General features: G+C 44.6%; 1 protein-coding gene across 6 annotated transcripts in view; it reads left to right on the forward strand.

Annotated features, from left to right (window-relative positions):
• LOC132833688 (paired box protein Pax-7) overlaps positions 1–23,445 on the forward strand; it is a 214,967-nt gene that overhangs the window by 64,635 nt on the left and 126,887 nt on the right. For all 6 annotated transcript variants that reach the window (XM_060852163.1, XM_060852166.1, XM_060852167.1 and 3 more), the window contains one exon: positions 10,472–10,674. In XM_060852163.1, coding sequence (XP_060708146.1) covers positions 10,472–10,674 — 203 coding nt within the window. The remainder of the gene's footprint in view (positions 1–10,471; positions 10,675–23,445) is intronic.

Here is a 23,445-nt window from a genome sequence, read left to right on the forward strand (position 1 = left end):
GCGGTAGTTGCTCTTACCAATACTGTCATGGAAAAGGGCATCTGCAGCTGGCAGTTTGATAAGGTTGAGGCAAAGTATGTTTTTTTTTTCCTCTTGTTGGTTCCCTCACCATCTGCCACAGACCCAGTATAGCAGCTCAGTCAGTAGTGCTACTGCTGAACCACTCTTGATGGACATTGAAATCCCCCACATGGAGTGCGTTTTGTGCCCTTGTCCCCCAAGTGTTGTTCAACATGGGTGAGTATTGATTCATCAGCTGAGGGAGGATAGTACGTGGTAATCAGTGTTTGCAGGGTTGACAGGGCAGTTTCTGCTGTTGTCCTTCCTGGTGCCTAGGCTGATACCAGGTGATTTGTCTGGTTTCATTTCTTTGTTGAGATTTTCTAACAATTGGCACTGAGTGCTTGCTAGGCCATTGATTGTCAATCACATTGCTGTGGGTCTGGAATCACATGTAAGCTAGACCAGATGAGAATGGCAGATTTCCTTCCCTGAAGGACATCAGTGAATCAGATGTGTTTTTCCAACAATCAGCAATGGTTTCATGGTCATCAGTAGATTCCTAATTTCAGATATTTTTCATTGATTTCAAATCAGGGTCCCCAGAAGATTAGCTGAGTTTCTGGATTAATAGTCCACCTATCGCATCTCCATATACACTCACTTTTGATCACACACACGTTCAAATTCAAGCACACAGATGCATTCATACTCAGTGGTACACACTGATATTCAATCACACACACATTCAATTACATACATCCAACCACACACACAAACTCAATCACACTCACATTCAATTACACACACACTCATTTGCACATATTAACATTCAATTACACACACATACTCACATTCAATCATACACAGTCATATTCACTCATACACATTCCATCACACACATACATTCAATCACATATTGATTATCACTAGACGATGAATCCAGAAACCCAGATAATGTTCTGGGGATCCATGTTCAAATCCTGGCATGGCAACTGATGGAATTTGAACTCAATAAATATCTGGAATTAGGTGTCTAATCAATGATTGTCAGGTAAAACTCATCTGGTTCACTAATGCCCTTGAGGGAAAGTAACTGTCATCCTTATCTGGTCTGTTCTACATGTGACTCCAGACCCACAGCAAAGTGAATGACATTTAACTGCCCTCTGAGTAATTCGGGATGGGTAATAATTGCTGGCGTGGCCAGGGATGCCCACATCCTGTGAATAAATAAAATACACAGACACTCGCATTCAATTACACCCCTACACACACACGTGCACGCACACAATCAATCTCAGATATACACACTCTCACGCATTCAATTACATGCACGCACATACACAGTTTCCAGTGGGGACACAAGATAATGATCAGGACCCTAGTTAATTTTCTCCTCCCCACTGCAGGAGATAGAGACACTGATATCATCGCCCTGCTCACTGTCCCAAATGAGATTGAGCACGCTGGTATTTTTGATCTCCGTGCTAAATCCATCAGGATCATTGACAACATTCTCAGCTCATTGAATGTGTCTGGACTGTGAGTGGAATTTGGTGTGGATAGCAGCAGTGAGGTTGATGTCTGCTCAGGGAATAGTGATACACAGAAAGAAAACACTGGGTTACAAAAAGATGAATGGGAATGCCAGTGTCTCAGCACTGGCACCAACGGGTAAAGTAATCTAATATATCTGTAAATCATCACAAGGACTGCGGGTGCAGACACTCACATATCTGAATACACACCCAGACACAAGGTTCAACGCAGATGAAATTTAATTCTATCCAAGCTCGTTTAAAAGTTCTGCTTACTTTTTGGGGCATTGGTATTTAAGGTTCATAGAATTATACAGTGCAGGAGGTGACTATCTGTCCCATTATCCTGATGTTGACTCTCTGAAAGGACATTCCTTTAGGCCCATCCTAAATAAGATGGAGTAGCAGAGGAATGCGGAGTGCGTAGGTAAGTACAATTGTAAACATCATTAATCTTGCAGGTTTCATGCAATGGTCAATTATATAAGTGAGTGGGATTCATTTCTAGAAGAATAAAACTGATAACAGAAAAGTTATGTTAAATGTTTCTTGAACGTGGTTGGATCACTCTTTGATTACTATGAACAGTACTGGTCTCTATAGTATTAAAAGGGTACAGAAGCACTGGAAAAGGTGCAAAATATGATTTACCAGAGCGACACCAAAACTGAGAGCTTAGATCTATTAGATAATATTGAACAGGTTGGGACTCTTTGCTCTAAATAAACAGGAAGTGGAAGGTTAATCTGATAGAGGTATTTAAGATGATAAAACGGTTTGATAGGTTAGAGAAAGCGAAGATATTTCCACTCGCTGGTGAGACCAGAATAAGGGGCCACAAATGGAAAGTAGTCACCTATAAATTAAATCATAAATTCAAGGGGAAACCTCTTTATCCACAGTGATACACAACTACCTCATGGAGTGGTTGAGGTTAATACCAAAAATGCAATGAAGAGCAAGTTAAATAAATTCATGAAGAAGAAAGGAATAGAAGGTTATATTGATGGGATGGGAGGAAGTAAGGCAGAAGAGGATTTGCCTGGAACATAAACACCAGTATTGATTTAATGGGCCAAAAAACCTCATTTCTTTGTTGCATGTTCCATGCAATATTCCCAGCTGCACTTCCCCAAGTAGGAAAGTGACAAGACAAGAGTGTAGACATTAATTCCAAGACAGCATGAATAACTTCATCAAGCTCTGCTTATGTCTGTCTGTGCTATACACCTGTGTGAGTGTGTGTGAGTGTGTGCGTGTGTGTGTGTGCGCATGTGTGTGTGCGTGTGTGCGTGTGTGTGTGTGCATGCGTGCGTGTATGTGTGTGTGCATGTGTGTGTGCGTGTGTGTGCATGCTGTGTGCGTCTGTTTCTGCCTGTCTGAATGTATGTGTGTGTTTGTCTATTAATGTTTGAGAGTGTGTGTGTGTGTGTGTGTGTGTGTGCATTGTGTGGGGTGGATAGGGAGGGGAACTCAGAACAAATTAAAATCAACAAGTTATGGCGCAGATGAAGGGGCCCTGGAATACTTGTGTAAGTCCCATCATTGAATTGTCCTGGACTCAGCTGCAAACTGTTCATCCTTTGATTCTTGGCAGCTGGTACTTTATGTCATTGGTGGAGAGGGAGGGGGTTGGAGGGGAAGGAAAGTTAGTGATGATATGCAAGGTTGCATCAGTTCCAACCTGCTTATACCAACTTACATCCAGACCGACTCCCTGACCAAACGAGATGCCTGGCTCTGCTTCTGTAACTGCCAAACCCAAGCTCCTGCTGAGAAGGGGTTAAAAGCTAAGCCTGGTTACCAGTGCAGAAAAATTTCACAGCGTCATTTTAAACTTTCATTTCCCAACCTCCTCCACACCGACAACTCCCCCGACCCTCAAATAAAAAGCAAAAACAAATCAATGGAAAGGCTGTAAATGTGAAAAGGGTCTCGGAGCCAGTCATAATGACAGCCTGTCTTAGCCACTAGGCCTGAAGAGCAGGTACCTTTGTTATGCCTCAAACAGCCTTAGACCCTGTGATCCCACCCCCTGCTGCTTAATGTTTTAATATTCAGCCAGCACCTTCCTTCACAGAGCACCACATCGAGTAAATATGTCAGCGTTTATAGATATCACATTGGGTTGCACGGGTTTGTCAGTGCTGTATTCACTCACTAATGGACCCCTAAGGTGCAGGCCGCAGAGTGCTGAAAGGGTCCTCAGGCCTCTGTTTTGTCCTAGGTGAGACAAAAAAATCAGAGTGCACACAGCACACATGACAAGAGCTATTAAAAGCCAAATGGTGCCAGGTTTTTGTGTGCTAAAAGGGAGGAGGTCCAACTGCTCAGTTGAAGGCCCTGATTCCTCATCCTTCAAAAGAAACTATTATCAACACAAAAAATAAAAGACTCGAGTGTTTTCATTCACTTCAGCTAGAACAACAATTTATACTGCTCCTTGTGGGTTTTTTTAAAATGCCGATGATTTCCGAAGTGATTTTTACTGTCTAAAACTAGGACTTTGTTTCACTGTTAGTTTCTGCAAGTTTGTGTGCTGGGTTAATACAGAATTTTTCAGACACACCACTTTTTCCTCACTTAGTTAGAAAATAATGAACAAGACAGCCTGCAGATTCCACACCAGTCCACGTACCTCTCTGTGCTGACTTTCTGCTTGTCTGCCTCTCTCTGTACCTGACCTGCTTCTCGAACTCTCTCCTTCTGTCTTGCTGCCTTTTTCTCTGTATCCGCATCTCTATCTTTGAATCTCTGTATCTGTCTCCTGTGTCTTGCTCTTTCTTATTCTGTCTCCTATTTTTATCTCTATGTCTGTCTGTATCTATCACTTTCTGTTTGTTCATATGGCTCTGTCCATTTGTTTCTGTTCTTTTCTCTCTCCCTGTCCCTCTCATTATATCTTTCTTTCCCTCAGTCTGCCTCTGCCCCACTCTCTTTCTCTCTATCTGTCTGCATCCACCTCCTTCGGTCCACTCCTACCCAGGCCCCCTGGCTGTATCCTGCAGCAATGAATATGGAGTGAAGGCCTTTAATAGATTTCACAGATGTGGTGAGGGACTGACTGAGGCCCCATTAGCTCTGGGCCTGCGGTAAGGTCAGACACTGGTAAAGATAAAGGGTTTGAAGATGTGAAAGGAAAGCAGAGCCTGAGTTTGATGGACATTTCATCTGTTGCTGTACAGACTGGAGTGAGAGGGTAATGGTGTCAGCTCCATCATCTGCTCACTCTGCATATACTTAACTCCCTTTCCCCTTAACATTTTTATTCTCCAATTTTATGCCCAAAGCTGCCTCACTCCCCCAGGACACGAGTCACCCTCTAATTTCTTCTACACACATGATGGTGAGTTCTAATCAGGCATTCAACCATTGAAGGGCATCATAGCTGAGACTGATCCCCTCCAGCCCAACTTCCACAGATTGGATAGTCATCCAAAACTGGAAACACTACTCGGCTGGTTCAGGCCGGATAAAGTATCCCGAACCAATGAGCTAGTTGACCCACTTACAGCACAGTGATGGGTTTCCTGGTTAGGTACAGGGTAGTACAGAGTACATGAAAGGTGACAGTTCACTCTTTCTGTCAGCAGAATGTCACTGAGTAGAACACTGAGTAGAAACATAAATTGTTAAGCTGGGATGCAGTGTGAAGTCGGGGAGGGGGGTCAGTCATGTGGGCTATATCATATTGGCTATACTATAAACACCGCCTCATTTTTAGTTCTGTTGATAGATTAACATGCTATTTACAGTGAGCAAAAAGTGAGGTCTGCAGATGCTGGAGATCAGAGCTGAAAATGTGTTGCTGATTAAAGAACAGCAGGTTAGGCAGCATCCAAGGAACGGGAAATTTGACGTTTTGGGCCAGAGCCTGATGAAGGGCTCTGGCCCGAAACGTTGTATTTCCTGTTCCTTGGATGCTGCCTAACCTGCTGTTCTTTAACCAGCAACACATTTACAGTGAGCAGGCCATTCGACAAACACGTTTCTTACTGCCTTACTTCATGCCGCCCCCCCCAACATCTTTCATCCTTTCTGCTTTAACTGTTTCTCTAGCTTCCCCATAACTGGGTCTACATGATTCACCTCAACTACTTCACATTGCAGCGAGTTCCATATTCCCCTCACCATCTCAGTATCCGGGTTACTGCAGAATTTCCTCTTTCACTTATTCTATCTATAGCCTCGAGTACTGGTGTCACCCCCAAGTGGAAACATCTACCCAATCAACTCCTTTCATCATCATAAAGACTTCAATCAGGTCACCCTGGCAGTTTGGAGAGACTGTCCAATCTTCCCTGCTGGTACCTCTGGCTGCTGTTGGGCTTACTCTCTCAGTTCTGACATTATCTACTAAATTATTGTTTAACTTTCTTCAATGTTTCTAAATCCTGGTTCTGGCATGGAAATGGAACTATTGATATCTCTTGACTGAGTAGCAGAACTAGTAGTTCATCTGAAGACGTCTGTTTTGTTCTCCTACCCAAGGTGAGTTTCCACTGCAGTGATACTGACCTGAAACCAGAGAGCTTCTCATCATCTAGACCCTCATCCCTCTGAGGCCTCTTTTTCCCAATGAGATCCAACTTCCTGAGTGCACCTTGAACTGAGAAGCATTGATCAGAATGGTACTGAGCTATTCCACGGCCCCACCCCACCGACTCTGACCCCCTCACAGCTCCACCACTGTGTTCTCACACTCTGAGATCAGTTGTGGCTCATTTGGTAGCAGTCAGTCCGCATCCCAATTGAGGACTTAAACATAAAAATCTAGCCGACGTTCCTCTGTGATACTGAGGGAGTACTCCACTGTTGGAAGTTCTGTCTTTCCTTTCAGATGTGATGTCAAACCGAGTCTCTGTCTGATATCTCAGATGGATATCGATGGAACTATTTCAAAGTACAGCAGCAAATGAGGACTGCAGATGCTGGAGCCCAGAGTTCAGCATGTGTTGAAGGAAAAGCACAGCAGGTCAGGCAGCATCCGAGGTGCAGGAGAATCCGTGTTTCGGGTAAGAGCTGGGCTCCTTGGATGCTGCCTGACCTGATGTGCTTTTCCAGCAACACATTCTCGACAATTTCAAAGTACAGCAGAGATACCCCTGGTAGAAAAGGAGAGACTGAGTGAGTCTGACAGCATCTGTGCAGAGAGAAACACAGAAGGCTCACACCACCTGAAACATTAACATTGATTCCTCTTCACAGATGCTGCCAGACCTGCTGAGCATTTCCAGCAATTTCTGTTTTTGTTTCTGATTTACAGCATCCACACTTCTTTCGGCTTTTATGTTTTGAGGAAGTAATTTTGGGCTTGTAACATTATCACCGGTTTTCTCCCCAACGATTTTATGAGACCTGCTGAGTTTCTCCAGCACTATTTTTTAATATTTTCACAACTCCAGTTTTTTTTTGCTTTTGTGTTCTCTCTGCTGGATGTTTATCCCTCAACGCCCCCTAACACAATTGCGATTGTGGAAACTGGCTGTGACGGCTACTTTGAAGGAGCAACTGTGCTTCAGACTTAATTCCTTCCCGAAGCACTCCTGGGGCAGCCTGCGGTCTGGAAAGGCGCTATATAAATGCAAGTCTTCAAGAGCAGGGTTTTGTGAGCGCCCGAGCTCAGGAACGGCACCAGCTGTGAAACCTGAGACACTGTCTCGGGGTGGGACGGGGGAAGAGCCTGGGACAGTGAGCAAGTGAGGGCCAGAGTCACCTTGTGAGAACAAAACCCGACTCAGGGATGATGTTACTGGGGGGGGGGGGGGGGGGGGCTCTTGTGTAATTTGGTTTCATTAATGCACCCACATGTCTCCAGCCGGCCACAGCTCCCTCTCCAAGCTGAAGCAGCATCTTTCAGTTCTTGAGGAGCCCCTGAGTGGGTCTATAATGACCGGTTTCACCTAATCCCTTAACACCTTGTTTAATTAAACTTCACGGTCGATCGCTGATTCGCTCCGTCTCTTGGCCCCAATTTCCGCACACTATCCCCCCTCCAACTCCACTCCCCCCCCCAATTTACCAAGAGATGTATTTTCCCGTAATCCTTACTGCAGCAACCTCCTCCAGCGCAGACATCCCTGTAATGACGCTGGGACTTGTTTGGGTTTATTATTGGAGAATGTGCCCCGGCTGCTTGACGTGTACTCACTAATTTACACATTTGTTCACGGTAGACTGCTTCACAAAGCAGTAATTTCTCCACTCTCAGCCTCACAAATGACCACATCACACCTGCAAACATTGTTTACAGCTTCCTCGCCACTCTCAAATTGAATTTGAAGGACGGTTACATTTTAAGCCCTTTGCTTATATATTTTAGTCTAATCCTCCAGGCTCTAACCCCTCTGCCTCCTCGCTTCTAATTTTCATTTCGCTTCCTTTGGCAAGTCACAGAGGGATCTGATCCTTGGCGACTTCCAGCTGTTTTCCGAAGAAATGTCAAAGGGGAACAGGAACCGAACTTGCAACTTTACCCTGGTAGCCGCTCAGAGCGGGGTATTGCGAGTTTACACGGGGGGCAGATCAGCAGCAATAATCAACATGAGCTGGGAGGTGCTGTCGCCTCCTGGTGGCGGGTTCTGTAGATGCAAGTTCACATTTGGACTTGAGGACAAGGGAGTTTCTGACTAAGAGGATTCATGGACTTGCTTCTAACTAGTTCGGGGGAATGTAGCCTGACATTGTGGGCACTTTTTAAATTAATCGGAGGAAGTGGGAGACGCATTGGGAAGGCTTCAAGTGAGAGATGTGCATTTTCTCTTAATTCATGCTCAATTTGTTATTTCTGGTAAGTTTAATGTTACAATGTGTGTGATAGAGTACAATGTCACTGTCTGGCATGTATATCGATTTCAGAGTACTAAACTGAGGGATGTGTGTTATGGTGAGTGTGTGTGAAATCAGTGTGTTAGGGTGAGGGGTGCAAATTAAGTGTGTTATCCTGGGGGTGCATGTTATATCAGTGTGCTACTATGAAGGGTGCGTATTACATAGTGTGTTAGTGTGAAGGGTGTATGTTATATCAGTGTGCTACAATGAGGGGTGTGTGTTATATCAGATTATTACAGTAAAGTATCTATACATCAGTGTGTTATGGTGAGGGGTGTGTGTTATATCACAATGTTAAAGTGAAGGGTATGTGTTATACAGATAACATTATGGTGATGGGAAGGCTTGATGTGTTGCCAGTTCTTAATTAGTGATCTCCATCAGTTTAGCAGTTGACGAGCCCCCAGGTTAGGGAGGGGAAAATCAGCCAAGGTTCCCTCTTTCGATCATTATCCAGAAACTCCTGTGGGGAGTTCTCTGTGCCTGTGTCTTGGATGTGGACAGGTGTGGGATGGCTGTGATGCCTCACTTGGTCAAATAACCTGCTAATATTGGCTTGCCTTTGCCACACCAGGAGCACTGGCAGCTACAGGGGCCAAGTGTTCCCCAGTAATCCACCAGGGTACAGCATAGTCCAGAGAGGATACACTTGGGAGAAAGAATCAGAGGAATTCAGTGTACTTGGTTCATCATTGCTGTACAACCCTTCATCACAACTTGTTGATGTGGTAAAGCCTCCAGCGTCACCCTGATGGTGATGGTGAGGCTGAGAAATGTTAACAGGCTGTGACTGGTCTGCACAGGAGCCCTACAGCAACCAGTCCATGACAAAAATAAATATTCTTCATTATTCGAGAAGGGCTGGATCTGACATTTACCCCATCAGGGTTTAATTCAACCAGTCTAATCTTTGTAGAATTGTAGAAAGAAAATATTGCATAATGTACATATTTGTTGGAGAGACAGACAGCATTTTAATGATTCTGTTTAATGAGATGTAACTCTACTTACATTGTAATCCCCCAAAGGTTTGATGTACTCAAAGATTCCAGATTCAGACTGTCCAGTAGGAGAAAATGAGGACTGCAGATACTGGAGATCAGAGGCTAGAGTGTGTTGCTGGAAAGGCACAGCAGGTCAGGCAGCATCCAAGGAGCAAGAGAATCGACGTTTCGAGCATAAGCCCTTCATCAGGAAAGAGCTGTGCTTTTCCAGCACCACACTCTACTCAGACTGTCCAGTCCAGACTGAAGTTAGCTGATCTCAGCTGGGCAATGGTAAAGGCTACAATCCCCCATCAGCCCCTTCCTGTTGCCAGTCTGGAATATGCCCCAGATTTGTACCCTGAGGTCAGGATCTGGTTCACGTGTGATTCACCCTCTAGTCTGCTGGTGTTTTCCAACAGCCATCACATTGGATCAGAGTGAGGCTCCATCGAGGGGATGGCTTTTGTGGAAACAACAAGGGTTGGTTCCAACGAGATGCTTCACACTGGATCATGGGCATTGATCAAGCATACAGGGTCATTTGTACTGGATTCCTCAAACTGGCTCCTTCATCCTAGCTGTTTTCCAGTGGATCCTTCACTCTGGCTCATTCAGACTGGGTCTGGTCGTGGCTTGGGATTCAGATTTGGCTCAGAACAGCTTGACTGCTTCAGTAACAATTGTTCATGAGACACTGGTTACTGTCACATCAATCAGACTTGCTTTGGAGCTAGGAAACATTGCCATGGTATCAATATTGTGCCATGTAAATAGTATGTATTGTATCTATGGCATGGGAAGGAAGGGGTGAAATTTCCCTTGACACTCTACCTGATTTACAAGGAAATTACCTGATATTTTACTATTGCTCATGTTGGTCCTTCCATGAGAGGTCATGGGAGGATAGTCATACTGTGCCTTCAAAGGAAGTTTCTATCTATCTATCTCTGATTAGAAACACCATAGATTGGACTGTCCCTCAATCTAACCCAGACCTGTCTGTGGTCCATCTTATTTTGGTTGGGTCCCTAGACACCTTCAAGGAAGAAGTTGCCTATGTCATTCTTTGAACCCCATACAATCCTGACTCTTTTTCCTTTTACTCCTCAACAGGCAATCGCTTGGATGATGGGACCTCGGACGTGGAATCGGAGCCTGATCTCCCGCTGAAACGAAAGCAACGTCGCAGTCGCACCACGTTTACTGCAGAGCAGCTGGAGGAGTTGGAGAAAGCCTTTGAGAGGACCCACTACCCAGATATCTACACCAGAGAGGAGTTGGCCCAGAGAACCAAACTCACAGAGGCACGAGTCCAGGTGAGTTCACCAAGTAACATCATGTTGTGTCTAGAGTCTACAGCACAGTGATAAGGCATTCAATCCAATAGGTCTTTTATACTCTAGGAGGCCTGATGCATCAGCATATCTTACTACCTTTTTCAACTCACCAAAGCAGATTGAGGGAAGATTTATATGGAGGTAGATTTAGGACAGGTTTAAAAATTGGTGACTGTTCCCAGTAGCTAATGTTATAAGGACTAGGGAACACAAATTTAGGATTTTGCGAAGAGATGCAGGGGGATCTTACGTGTACACTGTTAGTGGTAATAACCTGCAACCCACTACCTACAAAGGGGATAGAAGTGGAGTTCTTCAATGATTTTAAAGGACATTGGATGGATACTGATAGAAATAAAATACTTAAGAGTCCTGGGATAGAGCAGGGAATAAAACTGACAGGGTTGCTCTACAGTGAGCTGACATGGACTCAATGGGCTGAATGGCTTCCCCTGTATCATAATTACTCTATTTACCTAAAAGAAGAGAAACCACAGCACTTTCAATGTCACTGACACAGGGAGAGATACCATATTGACTACTGAGAGGTGCTGACGTTTTCCACCTGATATACTTCAAACTGTATTGCTCTGTTTCCTGTGACAATGTTAGTTCTAACAAGACTAAACATTATTACTCAGTCTCAGCAAGGCTGGAAAGTCTGTTAGAGTAAGAACTTGGATATTGCTGGAAAAAAAAGACACACTTCCTTAAACCTTTTTGCCTTGCACTCATCAGGGCAATTCACAAGATTATCAATTTAAGGGGGAAGAAACCCCAACATTCCTTCCTTATGCGAGGAAAATGTTGATTAGTTGTCAAGTGGAGTCTGATTGGAAGAGACATTGCCATGGATAATGTATCCGTTTACAATGATTGACAATGAACGTCCAGGCATGGTTCAAATTTCAAACCAGGCAAGTTAACTCTGATTAGTCAAGGCATTGTCCAGAGAAATGAACCAATGAGTCATTATTACCTGTTTTGCTGAGTTTGGCCCCATGGCTTACTCTGTCTGTGTATAAATGGGCTTTCCAAGACCCTCCAAATCTCTTCAATAACCCTTATATAGAGGCCTTCCATTCTCTCTTCCCAGTCACGTTTTTGTCCATCAGAAAGAGACAGTGTATAATGGAAGTGAATGGGGAGAGGTTGAAATCTATTGGGTTGCTCTACTGTGGGAATGAATAGGGAAGTGGTTTGGTCCACTGACAGTCAAAGCTTTGATAAGCTTTTAACAATTATCTAGTGGTACGTATAGTGAATGAATAAGCAACAAGTTGTGCAGGGATCTGTTTGTTAGTTCTATGATTACAACAAGGCTCCAGGGAGCTGTTTCAGGAAACCTCAGCAAAGGCCAGTTTCTATCCATGTGGGCGGCACGGTGGCACAGTGGTTAGCACTGCTCCCTCACAGCGCCAGAGATCAGGGTTCAATTCCCGCCTCAGGCGACTGACTGTGTGGAGTTTGCACATTCTCCCCGTGTCTGCGTGGGTTTCCTCTGGGTGCTCCGGTTTCCTCCCACAGTCGCAAAGATGTGCGGGCCAGGTGGATTGGCCATGCTAAATTGCCTAGTGTTAGGTAAGGGGGTAAATGTAGGGGTATGGGTGGGTGCGCTTTGGCGGGTCGGTGTGGATTTGTTGGGCCGAAGGGCCTGTTTCCACACTGTAAGTAATCTAATCTATCCTGCAAACTGCATAGATATAATAAACACAACCACTTTACATAGGGAGAGGGCTGCATTATGCCCAGCGTATCACAGGACCTTCATGAAGCTAAAATTCACCAAAGCTCCCACAATTGTTTGGACAGTATTAGAGATCAAATTGGTCTTTGCTAGTAGCAGGAAATGAGCTTTAATGAATGGACCTCCATTTCAAATCTGTTGACTTCAGTATGAGAGAATGTTGGGTTTGCCTTCGCATTTCCCGTGGATTGATTACTAGACCGCTGAGTACTGCTGCCAAAGGCCAATTTGACATTCTGCCAGAGCATAGTCTCTCAGGTGCCAAACCTCATCCAATAACAACTCATTCCTATGTGTGCTAGACAGAGAAGGTTGCCAGAGCACTTGACAGTGGGGAACACTTGAGCTGAACCAAATACTGCCCTCATCTAATGTTCACTTACGGGACAGTGATCAGGAGAAGGAACCAAGTTTATTTCCCACTCTGTGTTTGAGGCCAGTTGTGCAGCCCCACTGTAAAATCAGCTAAATTAACAGAGAGCAGGCTGTTCATCAGGGACTGTAAGGGTCTGTATGGCTCAGTTATGCAATAGGTAAATACTGGCCAACAATCTTAGATTTTATTGCATTTTATTGCATCTCATTGACAGGACATTCTTCACCCCAATGGGTGTACATGTGGGCGGCACGGTGGCACAGTGGTTAGCACTGCTGCCTCACAGCGCCTGAGACCCGGGTTCAATTCTCGACTCAGGCGACTGACTGTGTGGAGTTTGCACATGCTCCCCGTGTCTGCGTGGGTTTCCTCTGGGTGCTCCGGTTTCCTCCCACAGTCCAAAGATGTGCAGGTCAGGTGAATTGGCCATGCTAAATTGCCTGTAGTGTTAGGTAGGGGTCTGGGTGGGTTGCGCTTCGGCGGGTCGGTGTGGACTTGTTGGGCCGAAGGGCCTGTTTCCACACTGTAAGTCTAATCTAATTTAGCCCAACATTCAAACTGTTTGCAATGTAGAGAACTGTTAGTTAAATGAACTCTAAGATTGTGTGGGAAGCTTATCAGAAAACAATGTAATTTGGAAGTTGACCCTTAGGTTGGTTCTCCATCTCTTTTTCCCTTTGAATAGAACAGCCCATTGTGAGAGTGGGATCAATAAATTTCTCCCCTTTGGGTTTAAAATGGCACTGTAACCATTGTTCCTAAAGAACATTGACAGAGAGCTGGGCAGAAGGAGGCTTCACAAACAATTCATGGCTCTGAGTGAGTAAAGAGAAATTGGTTCTAGTGGCAGAAGTGTTGTTAACAAGAAGATAGAGTTAAAGTCTTCGGCAAACGAGCCAGAGGCAACATGGGCACACTGTTTTCTCCTGATGCAATGAGTTTGTGATATCTAAAAGTTGGAGGGCAGAGACAGTGGACACAAATTCAACAGGGCTTTCAAAAGGGCGTTGGAAATATTTAAAGGGTAGACGGCTATGGAAAAGAAAAGGGAAATAGAACTTTTAAAGAGCTAGCAAATGTATGGCAGACTGAATGGCCTCCTTCTGTATTGTATGATTCTGTGATGGAGTCTTTCCTTGATCTCATTACTGGGTACATTTGGACATAAATTATTTGGGTCCTACCTTCTGCCCCTCTCACCTTGCACTGTTTTGTCAGTTCAGTCATAACATTTCATAGGCTTTTGGCTTGTGAGATTTCAGTGTAGTTTCTGTGTTTCTTGTTTTGATGTCAGCATGTCCTGTTTGAAACAAGACAGTTGGAAGAGAACAACTCTCACTGACAATTTGAAAGATGGTTTGACAGAACCTCCACTCAAAACAACAAGAACCAGCTGTTGTGGCAGCAAACACAGACCTATGGGCCAGAACCGGACTGTGGAAAGTTGTTAATGTGGCCCTCTGGCCTGACCAAGGCCCTAAGTTAAGGCAGGGCTCTGTGGTGTTCTTACACTGGAGCAAGATGTTGTGCACCAAAGACAGCTCCACCAACAAAAAAAATCAAAATAGCAGATCTCAACGCAAGCTGTATATTCTGAAGGCACCCAGACTGGGAATACCACTAATGGGGAACAACAGATTATAGTATGTTTAAGTAGTTTATCCTACAAATAGCAACATGAGAAATGAGATGATGTCTGTTGAGGGACAAATCTTGGATAGGACACTCCCTGCTGTTATTTGAAATAGAGATGGGATCATGTACATCCACCATTTAGCTTCCAAAGCTCAGGACTCTGAATGCTGGCTGAGATGAAGAGCATTAACCTGTCCTGTGGAGACGGCGCCTCTCCCTGACTGAGTTATGGCTGACACACAATTATCCTGAATAAATTGAGCAGGTAGCTGAAAGGCAATGAGCAGCTCATACCAAGACCCATTCCTCCCACACCTCACATTGTAGGGCAGCACCATGCCTCAGCTATCTGTCAAACGCTTCCCCAGCAATAGTTCTCCACCTCAGTTTCCACGATTTCCATATCTCTGACGAAAATCATTTGTCAAATGTAGCACTTAGAATCATTGAATCCCTGCAGTGTGGAAGTAGGCCATTCAGCCCATCAAGTTACACTGACCCTCTGAAGAGCATTCCACCCAGACCCACCTTCCCATCCTAACCTATACTCCTGCATTTCCCATAGCTAATTCTCCCAGCATGCACATCGTTGGACACTGTGGAGGAAGTTAGCATGGCTAATCCACCTAACCTGCATATCTTTGGACTGATGATGCTCGGTTGCACTTGGTGAAGTTAGGTTGGAGACAGGTGTCCTCTGCCATTTCTTTATTTCCGAGGCTACCACAATGAGTCCTCTGGCCCTTGCCTGCGTGGTTAGGAGGAAATGGACAGACTTTGGGCTATGTGAGTGCTACAGTGATTTAATGTTTGCAATCTTTCAGAAGGCCCCAGAGAGACTGAGTGATCGACACTGAAATGTATAAAATGTTTGAGGGATCGGTGGACTTGAAAGTGGTGGGAAGAGGCTGGATCTGGCAGTGAGAAATCTTTCTGGAATGTGTGCTCACAACAGCTGTCGTCTTTATTCTTTCTCCCGACAAACAAACCTCTCTTTAGTTTTTTTTCACCCCTTAAAGCTGAGATTCTTTTGTGATTCTACTCGCTTGGAAATGAAATGAGAGTAAAAATGTCTTTTAGCTACCTTGGAGTGTATTAAAGTTATGGAATCTTACAAACTTGAAGGGGACTGCCTGGTCCATCATTCCCGTATCAACTAATTAAAAATCTATCCATTCAACCCCTTCCCTGGGCCAGAGTTGCTGAGATCACCACTTGCGATCTTCTTTGGGTTTCTAGTGAATAATTGCTGCTTGATGGCATTGTCTATGATTCCTTCCATCACTTTGCTGATGATTGATGGGTAGACTGATGGGGCAGTAATTCGCCATGTTGGATTTGTCCTGCTTTTTGTGGACAGGTCATAACCTGAGTGGCATCCACATTGTTGGATCGATGTCAGTGTCATAGCTGTACTGGAGTAGTTTAGCCAAAAGTACAGCTAGTTCTTGAGCACAAGTCTTCATTCCTACAGCAGGGATGTTGTCAGGACATGGCCTTTACTGTATCCAATACCTTTAGCAGTTTCTTGATAGAATGTAGAGAGAAAGTGAGGACTGCAGATGCTGGAGATCAGAGCTGAAAAATGTGTTGCTGGAAAAGCGCAACAGGTCAGGCAGCATCAAAGGACAGAAGAATCAACATTTCAGGCATAAGCCCTTCTTCAGGAAACATTCCTGAAGAAGGGCTTATGCCCAAAACATCGATTCTCCTGCTCCTATGATGCTGCGCTTTTCCAGCAACACATTTTTCAGAATGTAGAGAGAATCAACTTGGCTGAAGACTGAAATCTGTGATCGTGGAGACCTCGGGATGATGCCAAGTGGCTCATCAACTCGGATCTATCAGCTGAAGATGGTTTCAACCTAGTATTTAGCATTACAGAGATCCCCCAGCATTGCAACAGGGAATGATCACAGAGCCTCTTCCTCCCTTAAACTAGTACTGACCCACTGCTGTTCACAATGGAACATGACGAGGCTGACTGTGGGATCGCTTAGCTGTGATTACAGCAGACCGCTTTCACTGTTGAGCCTGAATCAGCCTGTGGCTTCACCCGGTTAACACCTCTCTGTACTTCACTGAGCCCTGATTTACATTTAACAATAAGACCACTGGGAACTGCTTTCATTGACCAAAACCCATTGCAAAATGGAGCAGGGAATGTTGCTATTGTTTTACCGGCTCCATATTCCTTTCTCACCCATTAGGAGCGTGCACGTACATCCGAGATGCACTTTCGTTGCAGTCAGATTCACCTTTTGAGTTAAAAGTTCAAATGCTGTTCCTTGAGCATGTAGCTGAAAATGTGTTGCTGGTCAAAGCACAGCAGGCCAGGCAGCATCTCAGGAATAGGGAATTTGACATTTCGAGCATAAGCCCTTCATCAGGAATGCATGTAGGCCAGGCTGATACCCACGTGCAGTACTGAGGGAGAGCTGCATTGTCAGAGGTGCTGTCTATTGGATGTGACCATCTTTGTACTTTTGGCCCTGTTTACTTTCTCAGGTCATTGCAAACAATTCTGTGATGCAATTTTGAGTAAAGAGTAGCAAAGTTATCCAATTGCTTAACCAGCATTACTGAAACAGTTAATCAGCCCCTTATCAGAGCACAGTTTATCGAACCCTGCTGGGTGCAAATTGGTTACAGAGTTCCGACATTACACAAATGACTATACTTCTAAAGTTCTGATTTGGCTTAACGCACTTTGAAATATTCCAAAAATGTGAAAGTTTTTGTTTGCCTTTCTGTGTGCAAGTGTAACCCCAAATCTTAGCCTCCATTTCTGAGTTGCCTTTCATTGGTTGCTGTTGGTGATTAATGTGTTGCGAATTTATTAGTAAGAGTGAATTTCTCATCACCAAGAGTCTGTAAAGATGAACAGTCACGTTACGGACTAATTTCATTTGTGGGTGAATGAATTTATTTAAACAGCAGAAACCATGTGACACAAACGTGTCCTTCAATCATGGGGCTGACCCACAGCCGGCACACCGTGGGAAGTATTCAGTTTCTCTCCTGTGTGTAGGGAGCGCTGATATCATTAACGCTGTATGACTTGAGCTCACACTGCAGGCTGGGAAAGAACCTGAGGACTCAGGAAGGAGCTGGTTTGCTGGAGTTTGGTGGAAGAAGAAAGTAAGTAGAAGCAGATTGCTAAAGACTGAAGGGTGATGGCCAGCTTACGTGTTCATGGCCTTGTGTACACTCTCATTTGACAATAATGTAAAATGGCTCATTGTGGACCTGGATGTCTCTTCCATCTTTATTTCCATTGATTTCCTTGACCTGTAATTCAAGGGCCAACCCACTGTCACTTGTCTTACACCATTGTGCAAAGTCAGGAGCCGTCCTATGTACTTTCTTTCTGATATACTCCATACTGTGTCATAAAAATTACTGAAGGAAACAGTAGCCCAAAGACCTGATATGGCCACAACCGGGCACTTTCTCATTCTCCAACAGAAATGCTTCTCCTGTCATAATCTTAATCTGGCCAAGCCCCTGGAATTATTTGAACTTTTGCAACTCTTTCACTAGTAAAGCCAGGAGTTGCACAAGTGAACCTAGCTGTCCTTCTCTCCACCAGTTTCCCCTCACTCCCCATTCCTTCTCTCCCCACTTCTCCTTTCTCCCCAGTTTCGCACACTCCTGTTCAACAGAAGTTCCTCCCCAAACTTCATTCCCTCTCTAACCCAAATCTCCTCTTCTATCCATCTCTCCCACTCTGCCTACTCTCAGCAGGTTGCCTTCTCTGCAGTGCTGCAGCAACTCCGAGCCCTGTTCTAGTCTCTAGCATCTTGGGTAGGCACAGTGAAGGCTTAGTTACTTTTGATTAAACTGACCAAAGCGGTCATCACACATCTCTGGAGCAGGTAGGACTTGAGGAGCGGTGAAGGTTTATACCTGGTATATCCTCCAGGTATAAACCTTCACTGCTCCTCATCTTAGTTCTCTCTTCCAGGCACTGTCAGACATGCTCCCATTTCACTTCTTTCTGCTTTTGCTTCCATCTTGCGTTACATCCCACCCTTTTCAGGGGGGGGGGTGGTGGATTGTGTGAGGAGGAGTTCACAGGGTTAATAGCTGCGAGGATAAAACATGTTGAGATTGTCTGTAGTGAACAAGGTCAATCTGGAATATTCTGTGAGGAAAATGTAGCTGAAGCAGTGGTGTCAGAGGAGTCTACGATTGGGAAGGTATTTGCAGATCACACACCCGTGCTGTGTGAGCTGTTGTGTTTGTAGCTACGCTCTGTTACACTTCAGCACCTGGAAGACAATTTATCTTCATAAAACAGGCAGGCTCCAATTGGGGGCACAATGCTGGGCCTCTCCCCTGTGCCAGAGATCACTTACTAGCTTGTCTGACAAATTGAAGGAGCTGATCCTTATCTTCAGCGCCTGGTGTAATTAATCCCAGATTCTCTGCGCTGACACAAACCTACCTGGCTGGCCAATACTCAGTCTAGAACACAATTTTACTGCCTTTATCTCTCTCACTGTCATTTGTTATTCTTTTCCCCTGGCTCATCATTGTTTTCCACCAGACCTTCCCCACCTCATGCAAGGTAGCCTATTCGATTAGATCCAGGAGGTCTCTTCACATGATGTCCAATGAGCTGCCACCCCCACCATTAGTTCCTTGACATTTCCAAATTCTTGGGAAATCCTGGAAGGTATTGCAATCATCCACCCCGATCCCCCTCTCACCAGTCCCCAATCCCAATCCTCTCCAAACTCCTCCTCCCCAATACAATTCCTCTTTCTGTACGCCCATGTTCAAAGGCAGAAATACGATCTGTCGTCTGTTTGCTATCTCATATTAAAGCTCGGAACGAAGACTATGGATGGAAGGTGGGCCTTTCCTGCCTTGTGTGTGGTCTTCAGTGGCATGCCAGGTCATGGATTGCATTTGGAAACAGATAAGCCGCCTATCTTGGTGGAGGCAGTGGCTTAATGGTGATGTCACCACATGAGTAATCCTGAACTGCGGGCTAATGTTCTGGGGACACAGGTTCGAATCCCAGCATGGTAATTGGTGAATCTTTAATTCAATAAAAAAAATGGAATGCAAAACCGGCACAATGGTGTCCCTACCTCTGGAACAGGGGCCTGGGTTTGAAGTTGATCTGCCCTTGGTATGTGTAATCCCTGAACAGGTTGATTAAAAATATCTAGACCATGCCTTCCCCCCCCCCCCCCCCCCCCAGTTTCGGAGAATTAGGCAGACAGCAGGAGTTCCTTTGATCATACCACTGCCCCCAAACTCGGTGCCTCCCTCACTCTGTTGGAAAGATTACATTTCTTTACCAAGAAACCCATTATCTTCAGTGAAATGTAAATATGAAGAGATCATCATTACTCATATAGTCTCTATGTTCAAGAGGGAGAAATTTCTCAGACTGTCCTTTCCTAGACATCCAATTACTTTCAGACCGTCAACACAGTGAGGTATCATGAGGGAAGGAGTTAGGTGGAATAGCACAATGACCACCGCCCCCTTCCCCAGGAAAGATCATCCAGCCGAAGCTGCACAGTGTCTGTTTTCAATCCCTCTCACAACGAGGAACATAAGTGTTCATTTTTAGGCTCTCATGGTGTAGTGATAATGTCCTTATCTTTGGACCAGGGGCCTGGGCTCAAGTGCAACCAACTTCAGATGATTGACTTTGACAGGAAATGAAACATTTCTTCATGAGTTGCCAATGCAAAAAAAGAGCTTCTGGCCACACATCATAAAATCCCTACAGTGTGGAAACAGGTAATTCAGCCCATCAAGTCCACGCTGACCCTTCGAACAGCATCCCACCCAGATCTACGCCCCCAACCCTGTAACCTTGCATTTCCCATGGCTAGTCCACCTAGCCTGCATACCCCTGGACACTATGGGCAATTTGGTATGGCCAATCCACCTAACCTGCACAACCATGGGATGGAACTGGAAGAAACCCACACAGGGGTACTGGGAGAATGTCTTTGTGGAGTTTGCACAGTCACCCAAGGGTGGAATTGAACCTGGGAGCCTAGTACTGTGAGGCAGCAGTGCTAACCACTGAGCCACCATGCCACCCTCCCTGTGACCAATGAAAACTGGATGGGATCTGATGCTGCTCTTATCCAGAGTCAAAATGCCCATCAACCCTTCAGTCCTGATCTACAAGGATTCAACTCTGAAAATGACTACAGACATGTTTATGACAGTTCCTGTGAAATAGTTGCCTCTACAACGATCAGGTATTTGGGAGAGGGCAGCTATTAACAAAGGAGAGGGAATAATTACAGTGCCAGCTTTGAAATTAGATTAGATTAAATTATTTACATTAGATTAGATTACTTACAGTGTGGAAACAGGCCCTTCGGCCCAACAAATCCACACCGACCTGCCAAAGCGCACCCACCCAGACCCATTCCCCAACATTTACCCCTGCACCTAACACTACGGACAATCTAGCATGGCCAATTCACCTGACCTGTGATGCAGATTAGGAAAAGACCAGTTCTGTTTAATTTCAAAAATATACTTTATTCCTAAAAATATATTTACAGTATATAATCCCTAAAGCAGTTTGGTTCTGTACAGGAGCATATGAAGATACAAACAAACATTGGAGTTTGACTCTATCTGACAAACAAGCCAAAGGCATTTCCTACTTACACAAGACTATATTTGAGGCATCAGGAGGGTCTAATAACTGAGCAGATCCCCGTTTAACTTTGGCAGAAAGGCCTTGGATGGACGTCTTTCTCCAGTGCACCTTTGCAGCAGCTGCCCCAAGCTTCAGTACATCCCTCAGCATGTAGTCCTGGACCTTGGAATGTGCCAACCAGCAACACTCCATCAAGGTCAACTCCTTGCTCTGGAAAACCAACATGTTTCAGGCAGACCAAAGAGCACTTTTCACTGAGTGAATGGTCCAGTTGATTCATGATTCCATTTTCTAAGTCTGCTCCACCTTTAACTGCTCCATTATCCAAGGATTCTCTTCAACTACAATGTAACTCCTTTAAATACTGTTACTGCACAGTTCCCCATCCAGAATATATCTCACCTCAAAAGATCTACAGAACATCAGTTTTTCAATGATTGCTCTTCTGACCCGTTCCTTTCCTGACTGTGAAATTTAATAACCTGGCATAGAATATAGTTAGAGCTGTTGATAAGCTGGGTAGTGCAGGCCCACATGTCTCTAGTTTTACTTTGGGGTGACGCACTGTCTGCTTTGTCTAGGGATTTATTTCTGAGGCTGAGTTCCCCACTAAGCACTTACCCTTCTGAGGGATGGAGTTAAGGAGAACATAAAGGGGAGAGGAGGGGTTTTGTGGACAGGAGGGGTCAGAGTTCAGCTGTCTTGCTGAGAGTTGCAGTGAAATCTATCCGGTTGGGGCACATGGGAGTGTCTGATGTTGACCTGCAGTAAATATCCCACTACAGACCATTGTTTGTTTTCTCACAGTTGGATTCCATACACCAACTCTGGTCTTCTCTCTGTGCCATTCTCCATTGCTGCTCTACCCCAACCCCCATCACCAACCTTGGCCTACCTGCAACTGCATAAAACAAGGCAGAAACAAAGAATTCTGAAGTTATACCTTTTAGTCTGAGCACTACTCACAAACTAATTCACCTCATGCTTGCAAAATTCTGAATAAGTAACTGAACAAAATCCAGGTTTCAGAGGCCTACTGTGAGCCTGCAGCAATGGTGCCTGAGGAACTATTACTTGAAGCCTGAGTTGTATCCTAGCAACAGTGCCTGTCCCATCACAAATGTTTTTTACGTCCCAGTTTTGGTTCAGTGATATTCCATTTAAAAGAAAACCAACGATTTGGGACTATTAGGCTCTGACAATGCATCATAACTAGTATATTTCAAACATAAGAGCTCCTAAAGAACTCCTGACATACCATAGAAACAAACTGGAGTTAGGCTCAAAATCCACTGGAGGCCTAGAGATCAGACCTAGCAACTCCATGCAGCTGACAGGACTACTTTAAGCAAAGGTGCATTCAATAATAATAGTGTATCTGATTGAGCCTGGATAAGATCTTTTTAATTAGTTGTAGCAATAGTACAAGAGTGAGTAAAACCTGTTATTTCAAGTAACATGCTATAATGCTAGTCCATGTCTATCTATGTCCTTTAAACATCTTCATTCAGAATTGCAACAGGTAAGGTTAGAGAGAGATTCTGAAGATAGCGAGCAGGAAGAAATTTTACCTGCCGTTTCTTTGGCAGATTTCACATGTGGGATAGAGGCAATCATGAGATGAATTGTAGGTGAGTGTGAAGAAGATTAATTCGGGCTGTGGGAGCATTAAAGGGTGGGAGGAGCCCATTAAAGGGCAGAAAGGAGATGAGCCAAAGATGGGGTACAATTGATGGCTGATTGACCACCTTCCTCGCTGTGCGTACTTGGCGTCTTTAGGAATTGTGTCAGTGTTTTTTGCTTTGATCTGCTTTTCCACAATGATTTTCTGTCTGCCCGAGATGTGCAGTTATTGGAGACTAATTCATTTCCAGGTTTACCAGTCAGCATTTGTTCTTGCGGTGCCCACTTTGAACTGAGTATTTTGGAAAGCAATCTCATTAAAACCAAATTCTGTGCTCTGAAAAATGTCATAAATTAATTTGAAAAGGCGTCAGTCTTTGCTGTGAAGCCAGGCTTCGAAGCAGAGTGTAATCCCAACCGGGCTTATGATGAGTTGCAATTTGGTCTGTTTTTGTAAAACAAAAGATCTCTGTGTTGCTGGAGGCTTAACGCGAGCACTCCCACTCCCACTCACAACTGTTACTGTCAATTTTCATTTGGAGGCAGTCTTGTCCATTTCCCACTCAGTTCCCATATCGGCCAAGACTTGTGATTCATGCCTGGGTGAGCAGCTATCCTAACCCACACAGGCTAATTCCACACTGAGGCCTGCCTCTAAGTATTTTCACACACTCGATTAGTGTGCACATGGACACATTTGTGATGCACTTGACATTA

The sequence above is a fragment of the Hemiscyllium ocellatum genome, chromosome 37 (genome assembly GCF_020745735.1).
Source record: "Hemiscyllium ocellatum isolate sHemOce1 chromosome 37, sHemOce1.pat.X.cur, whole genome shotgun sequence".
NCBI classification, from domain to species: domain Eukaryota; kingdom Metazoa; phylum Chordata; class Chondrichthyes; order Orectolobiformes; family Hemiscylliidae; genus Hemiscyllium; species Hemiscyllium ocellatum.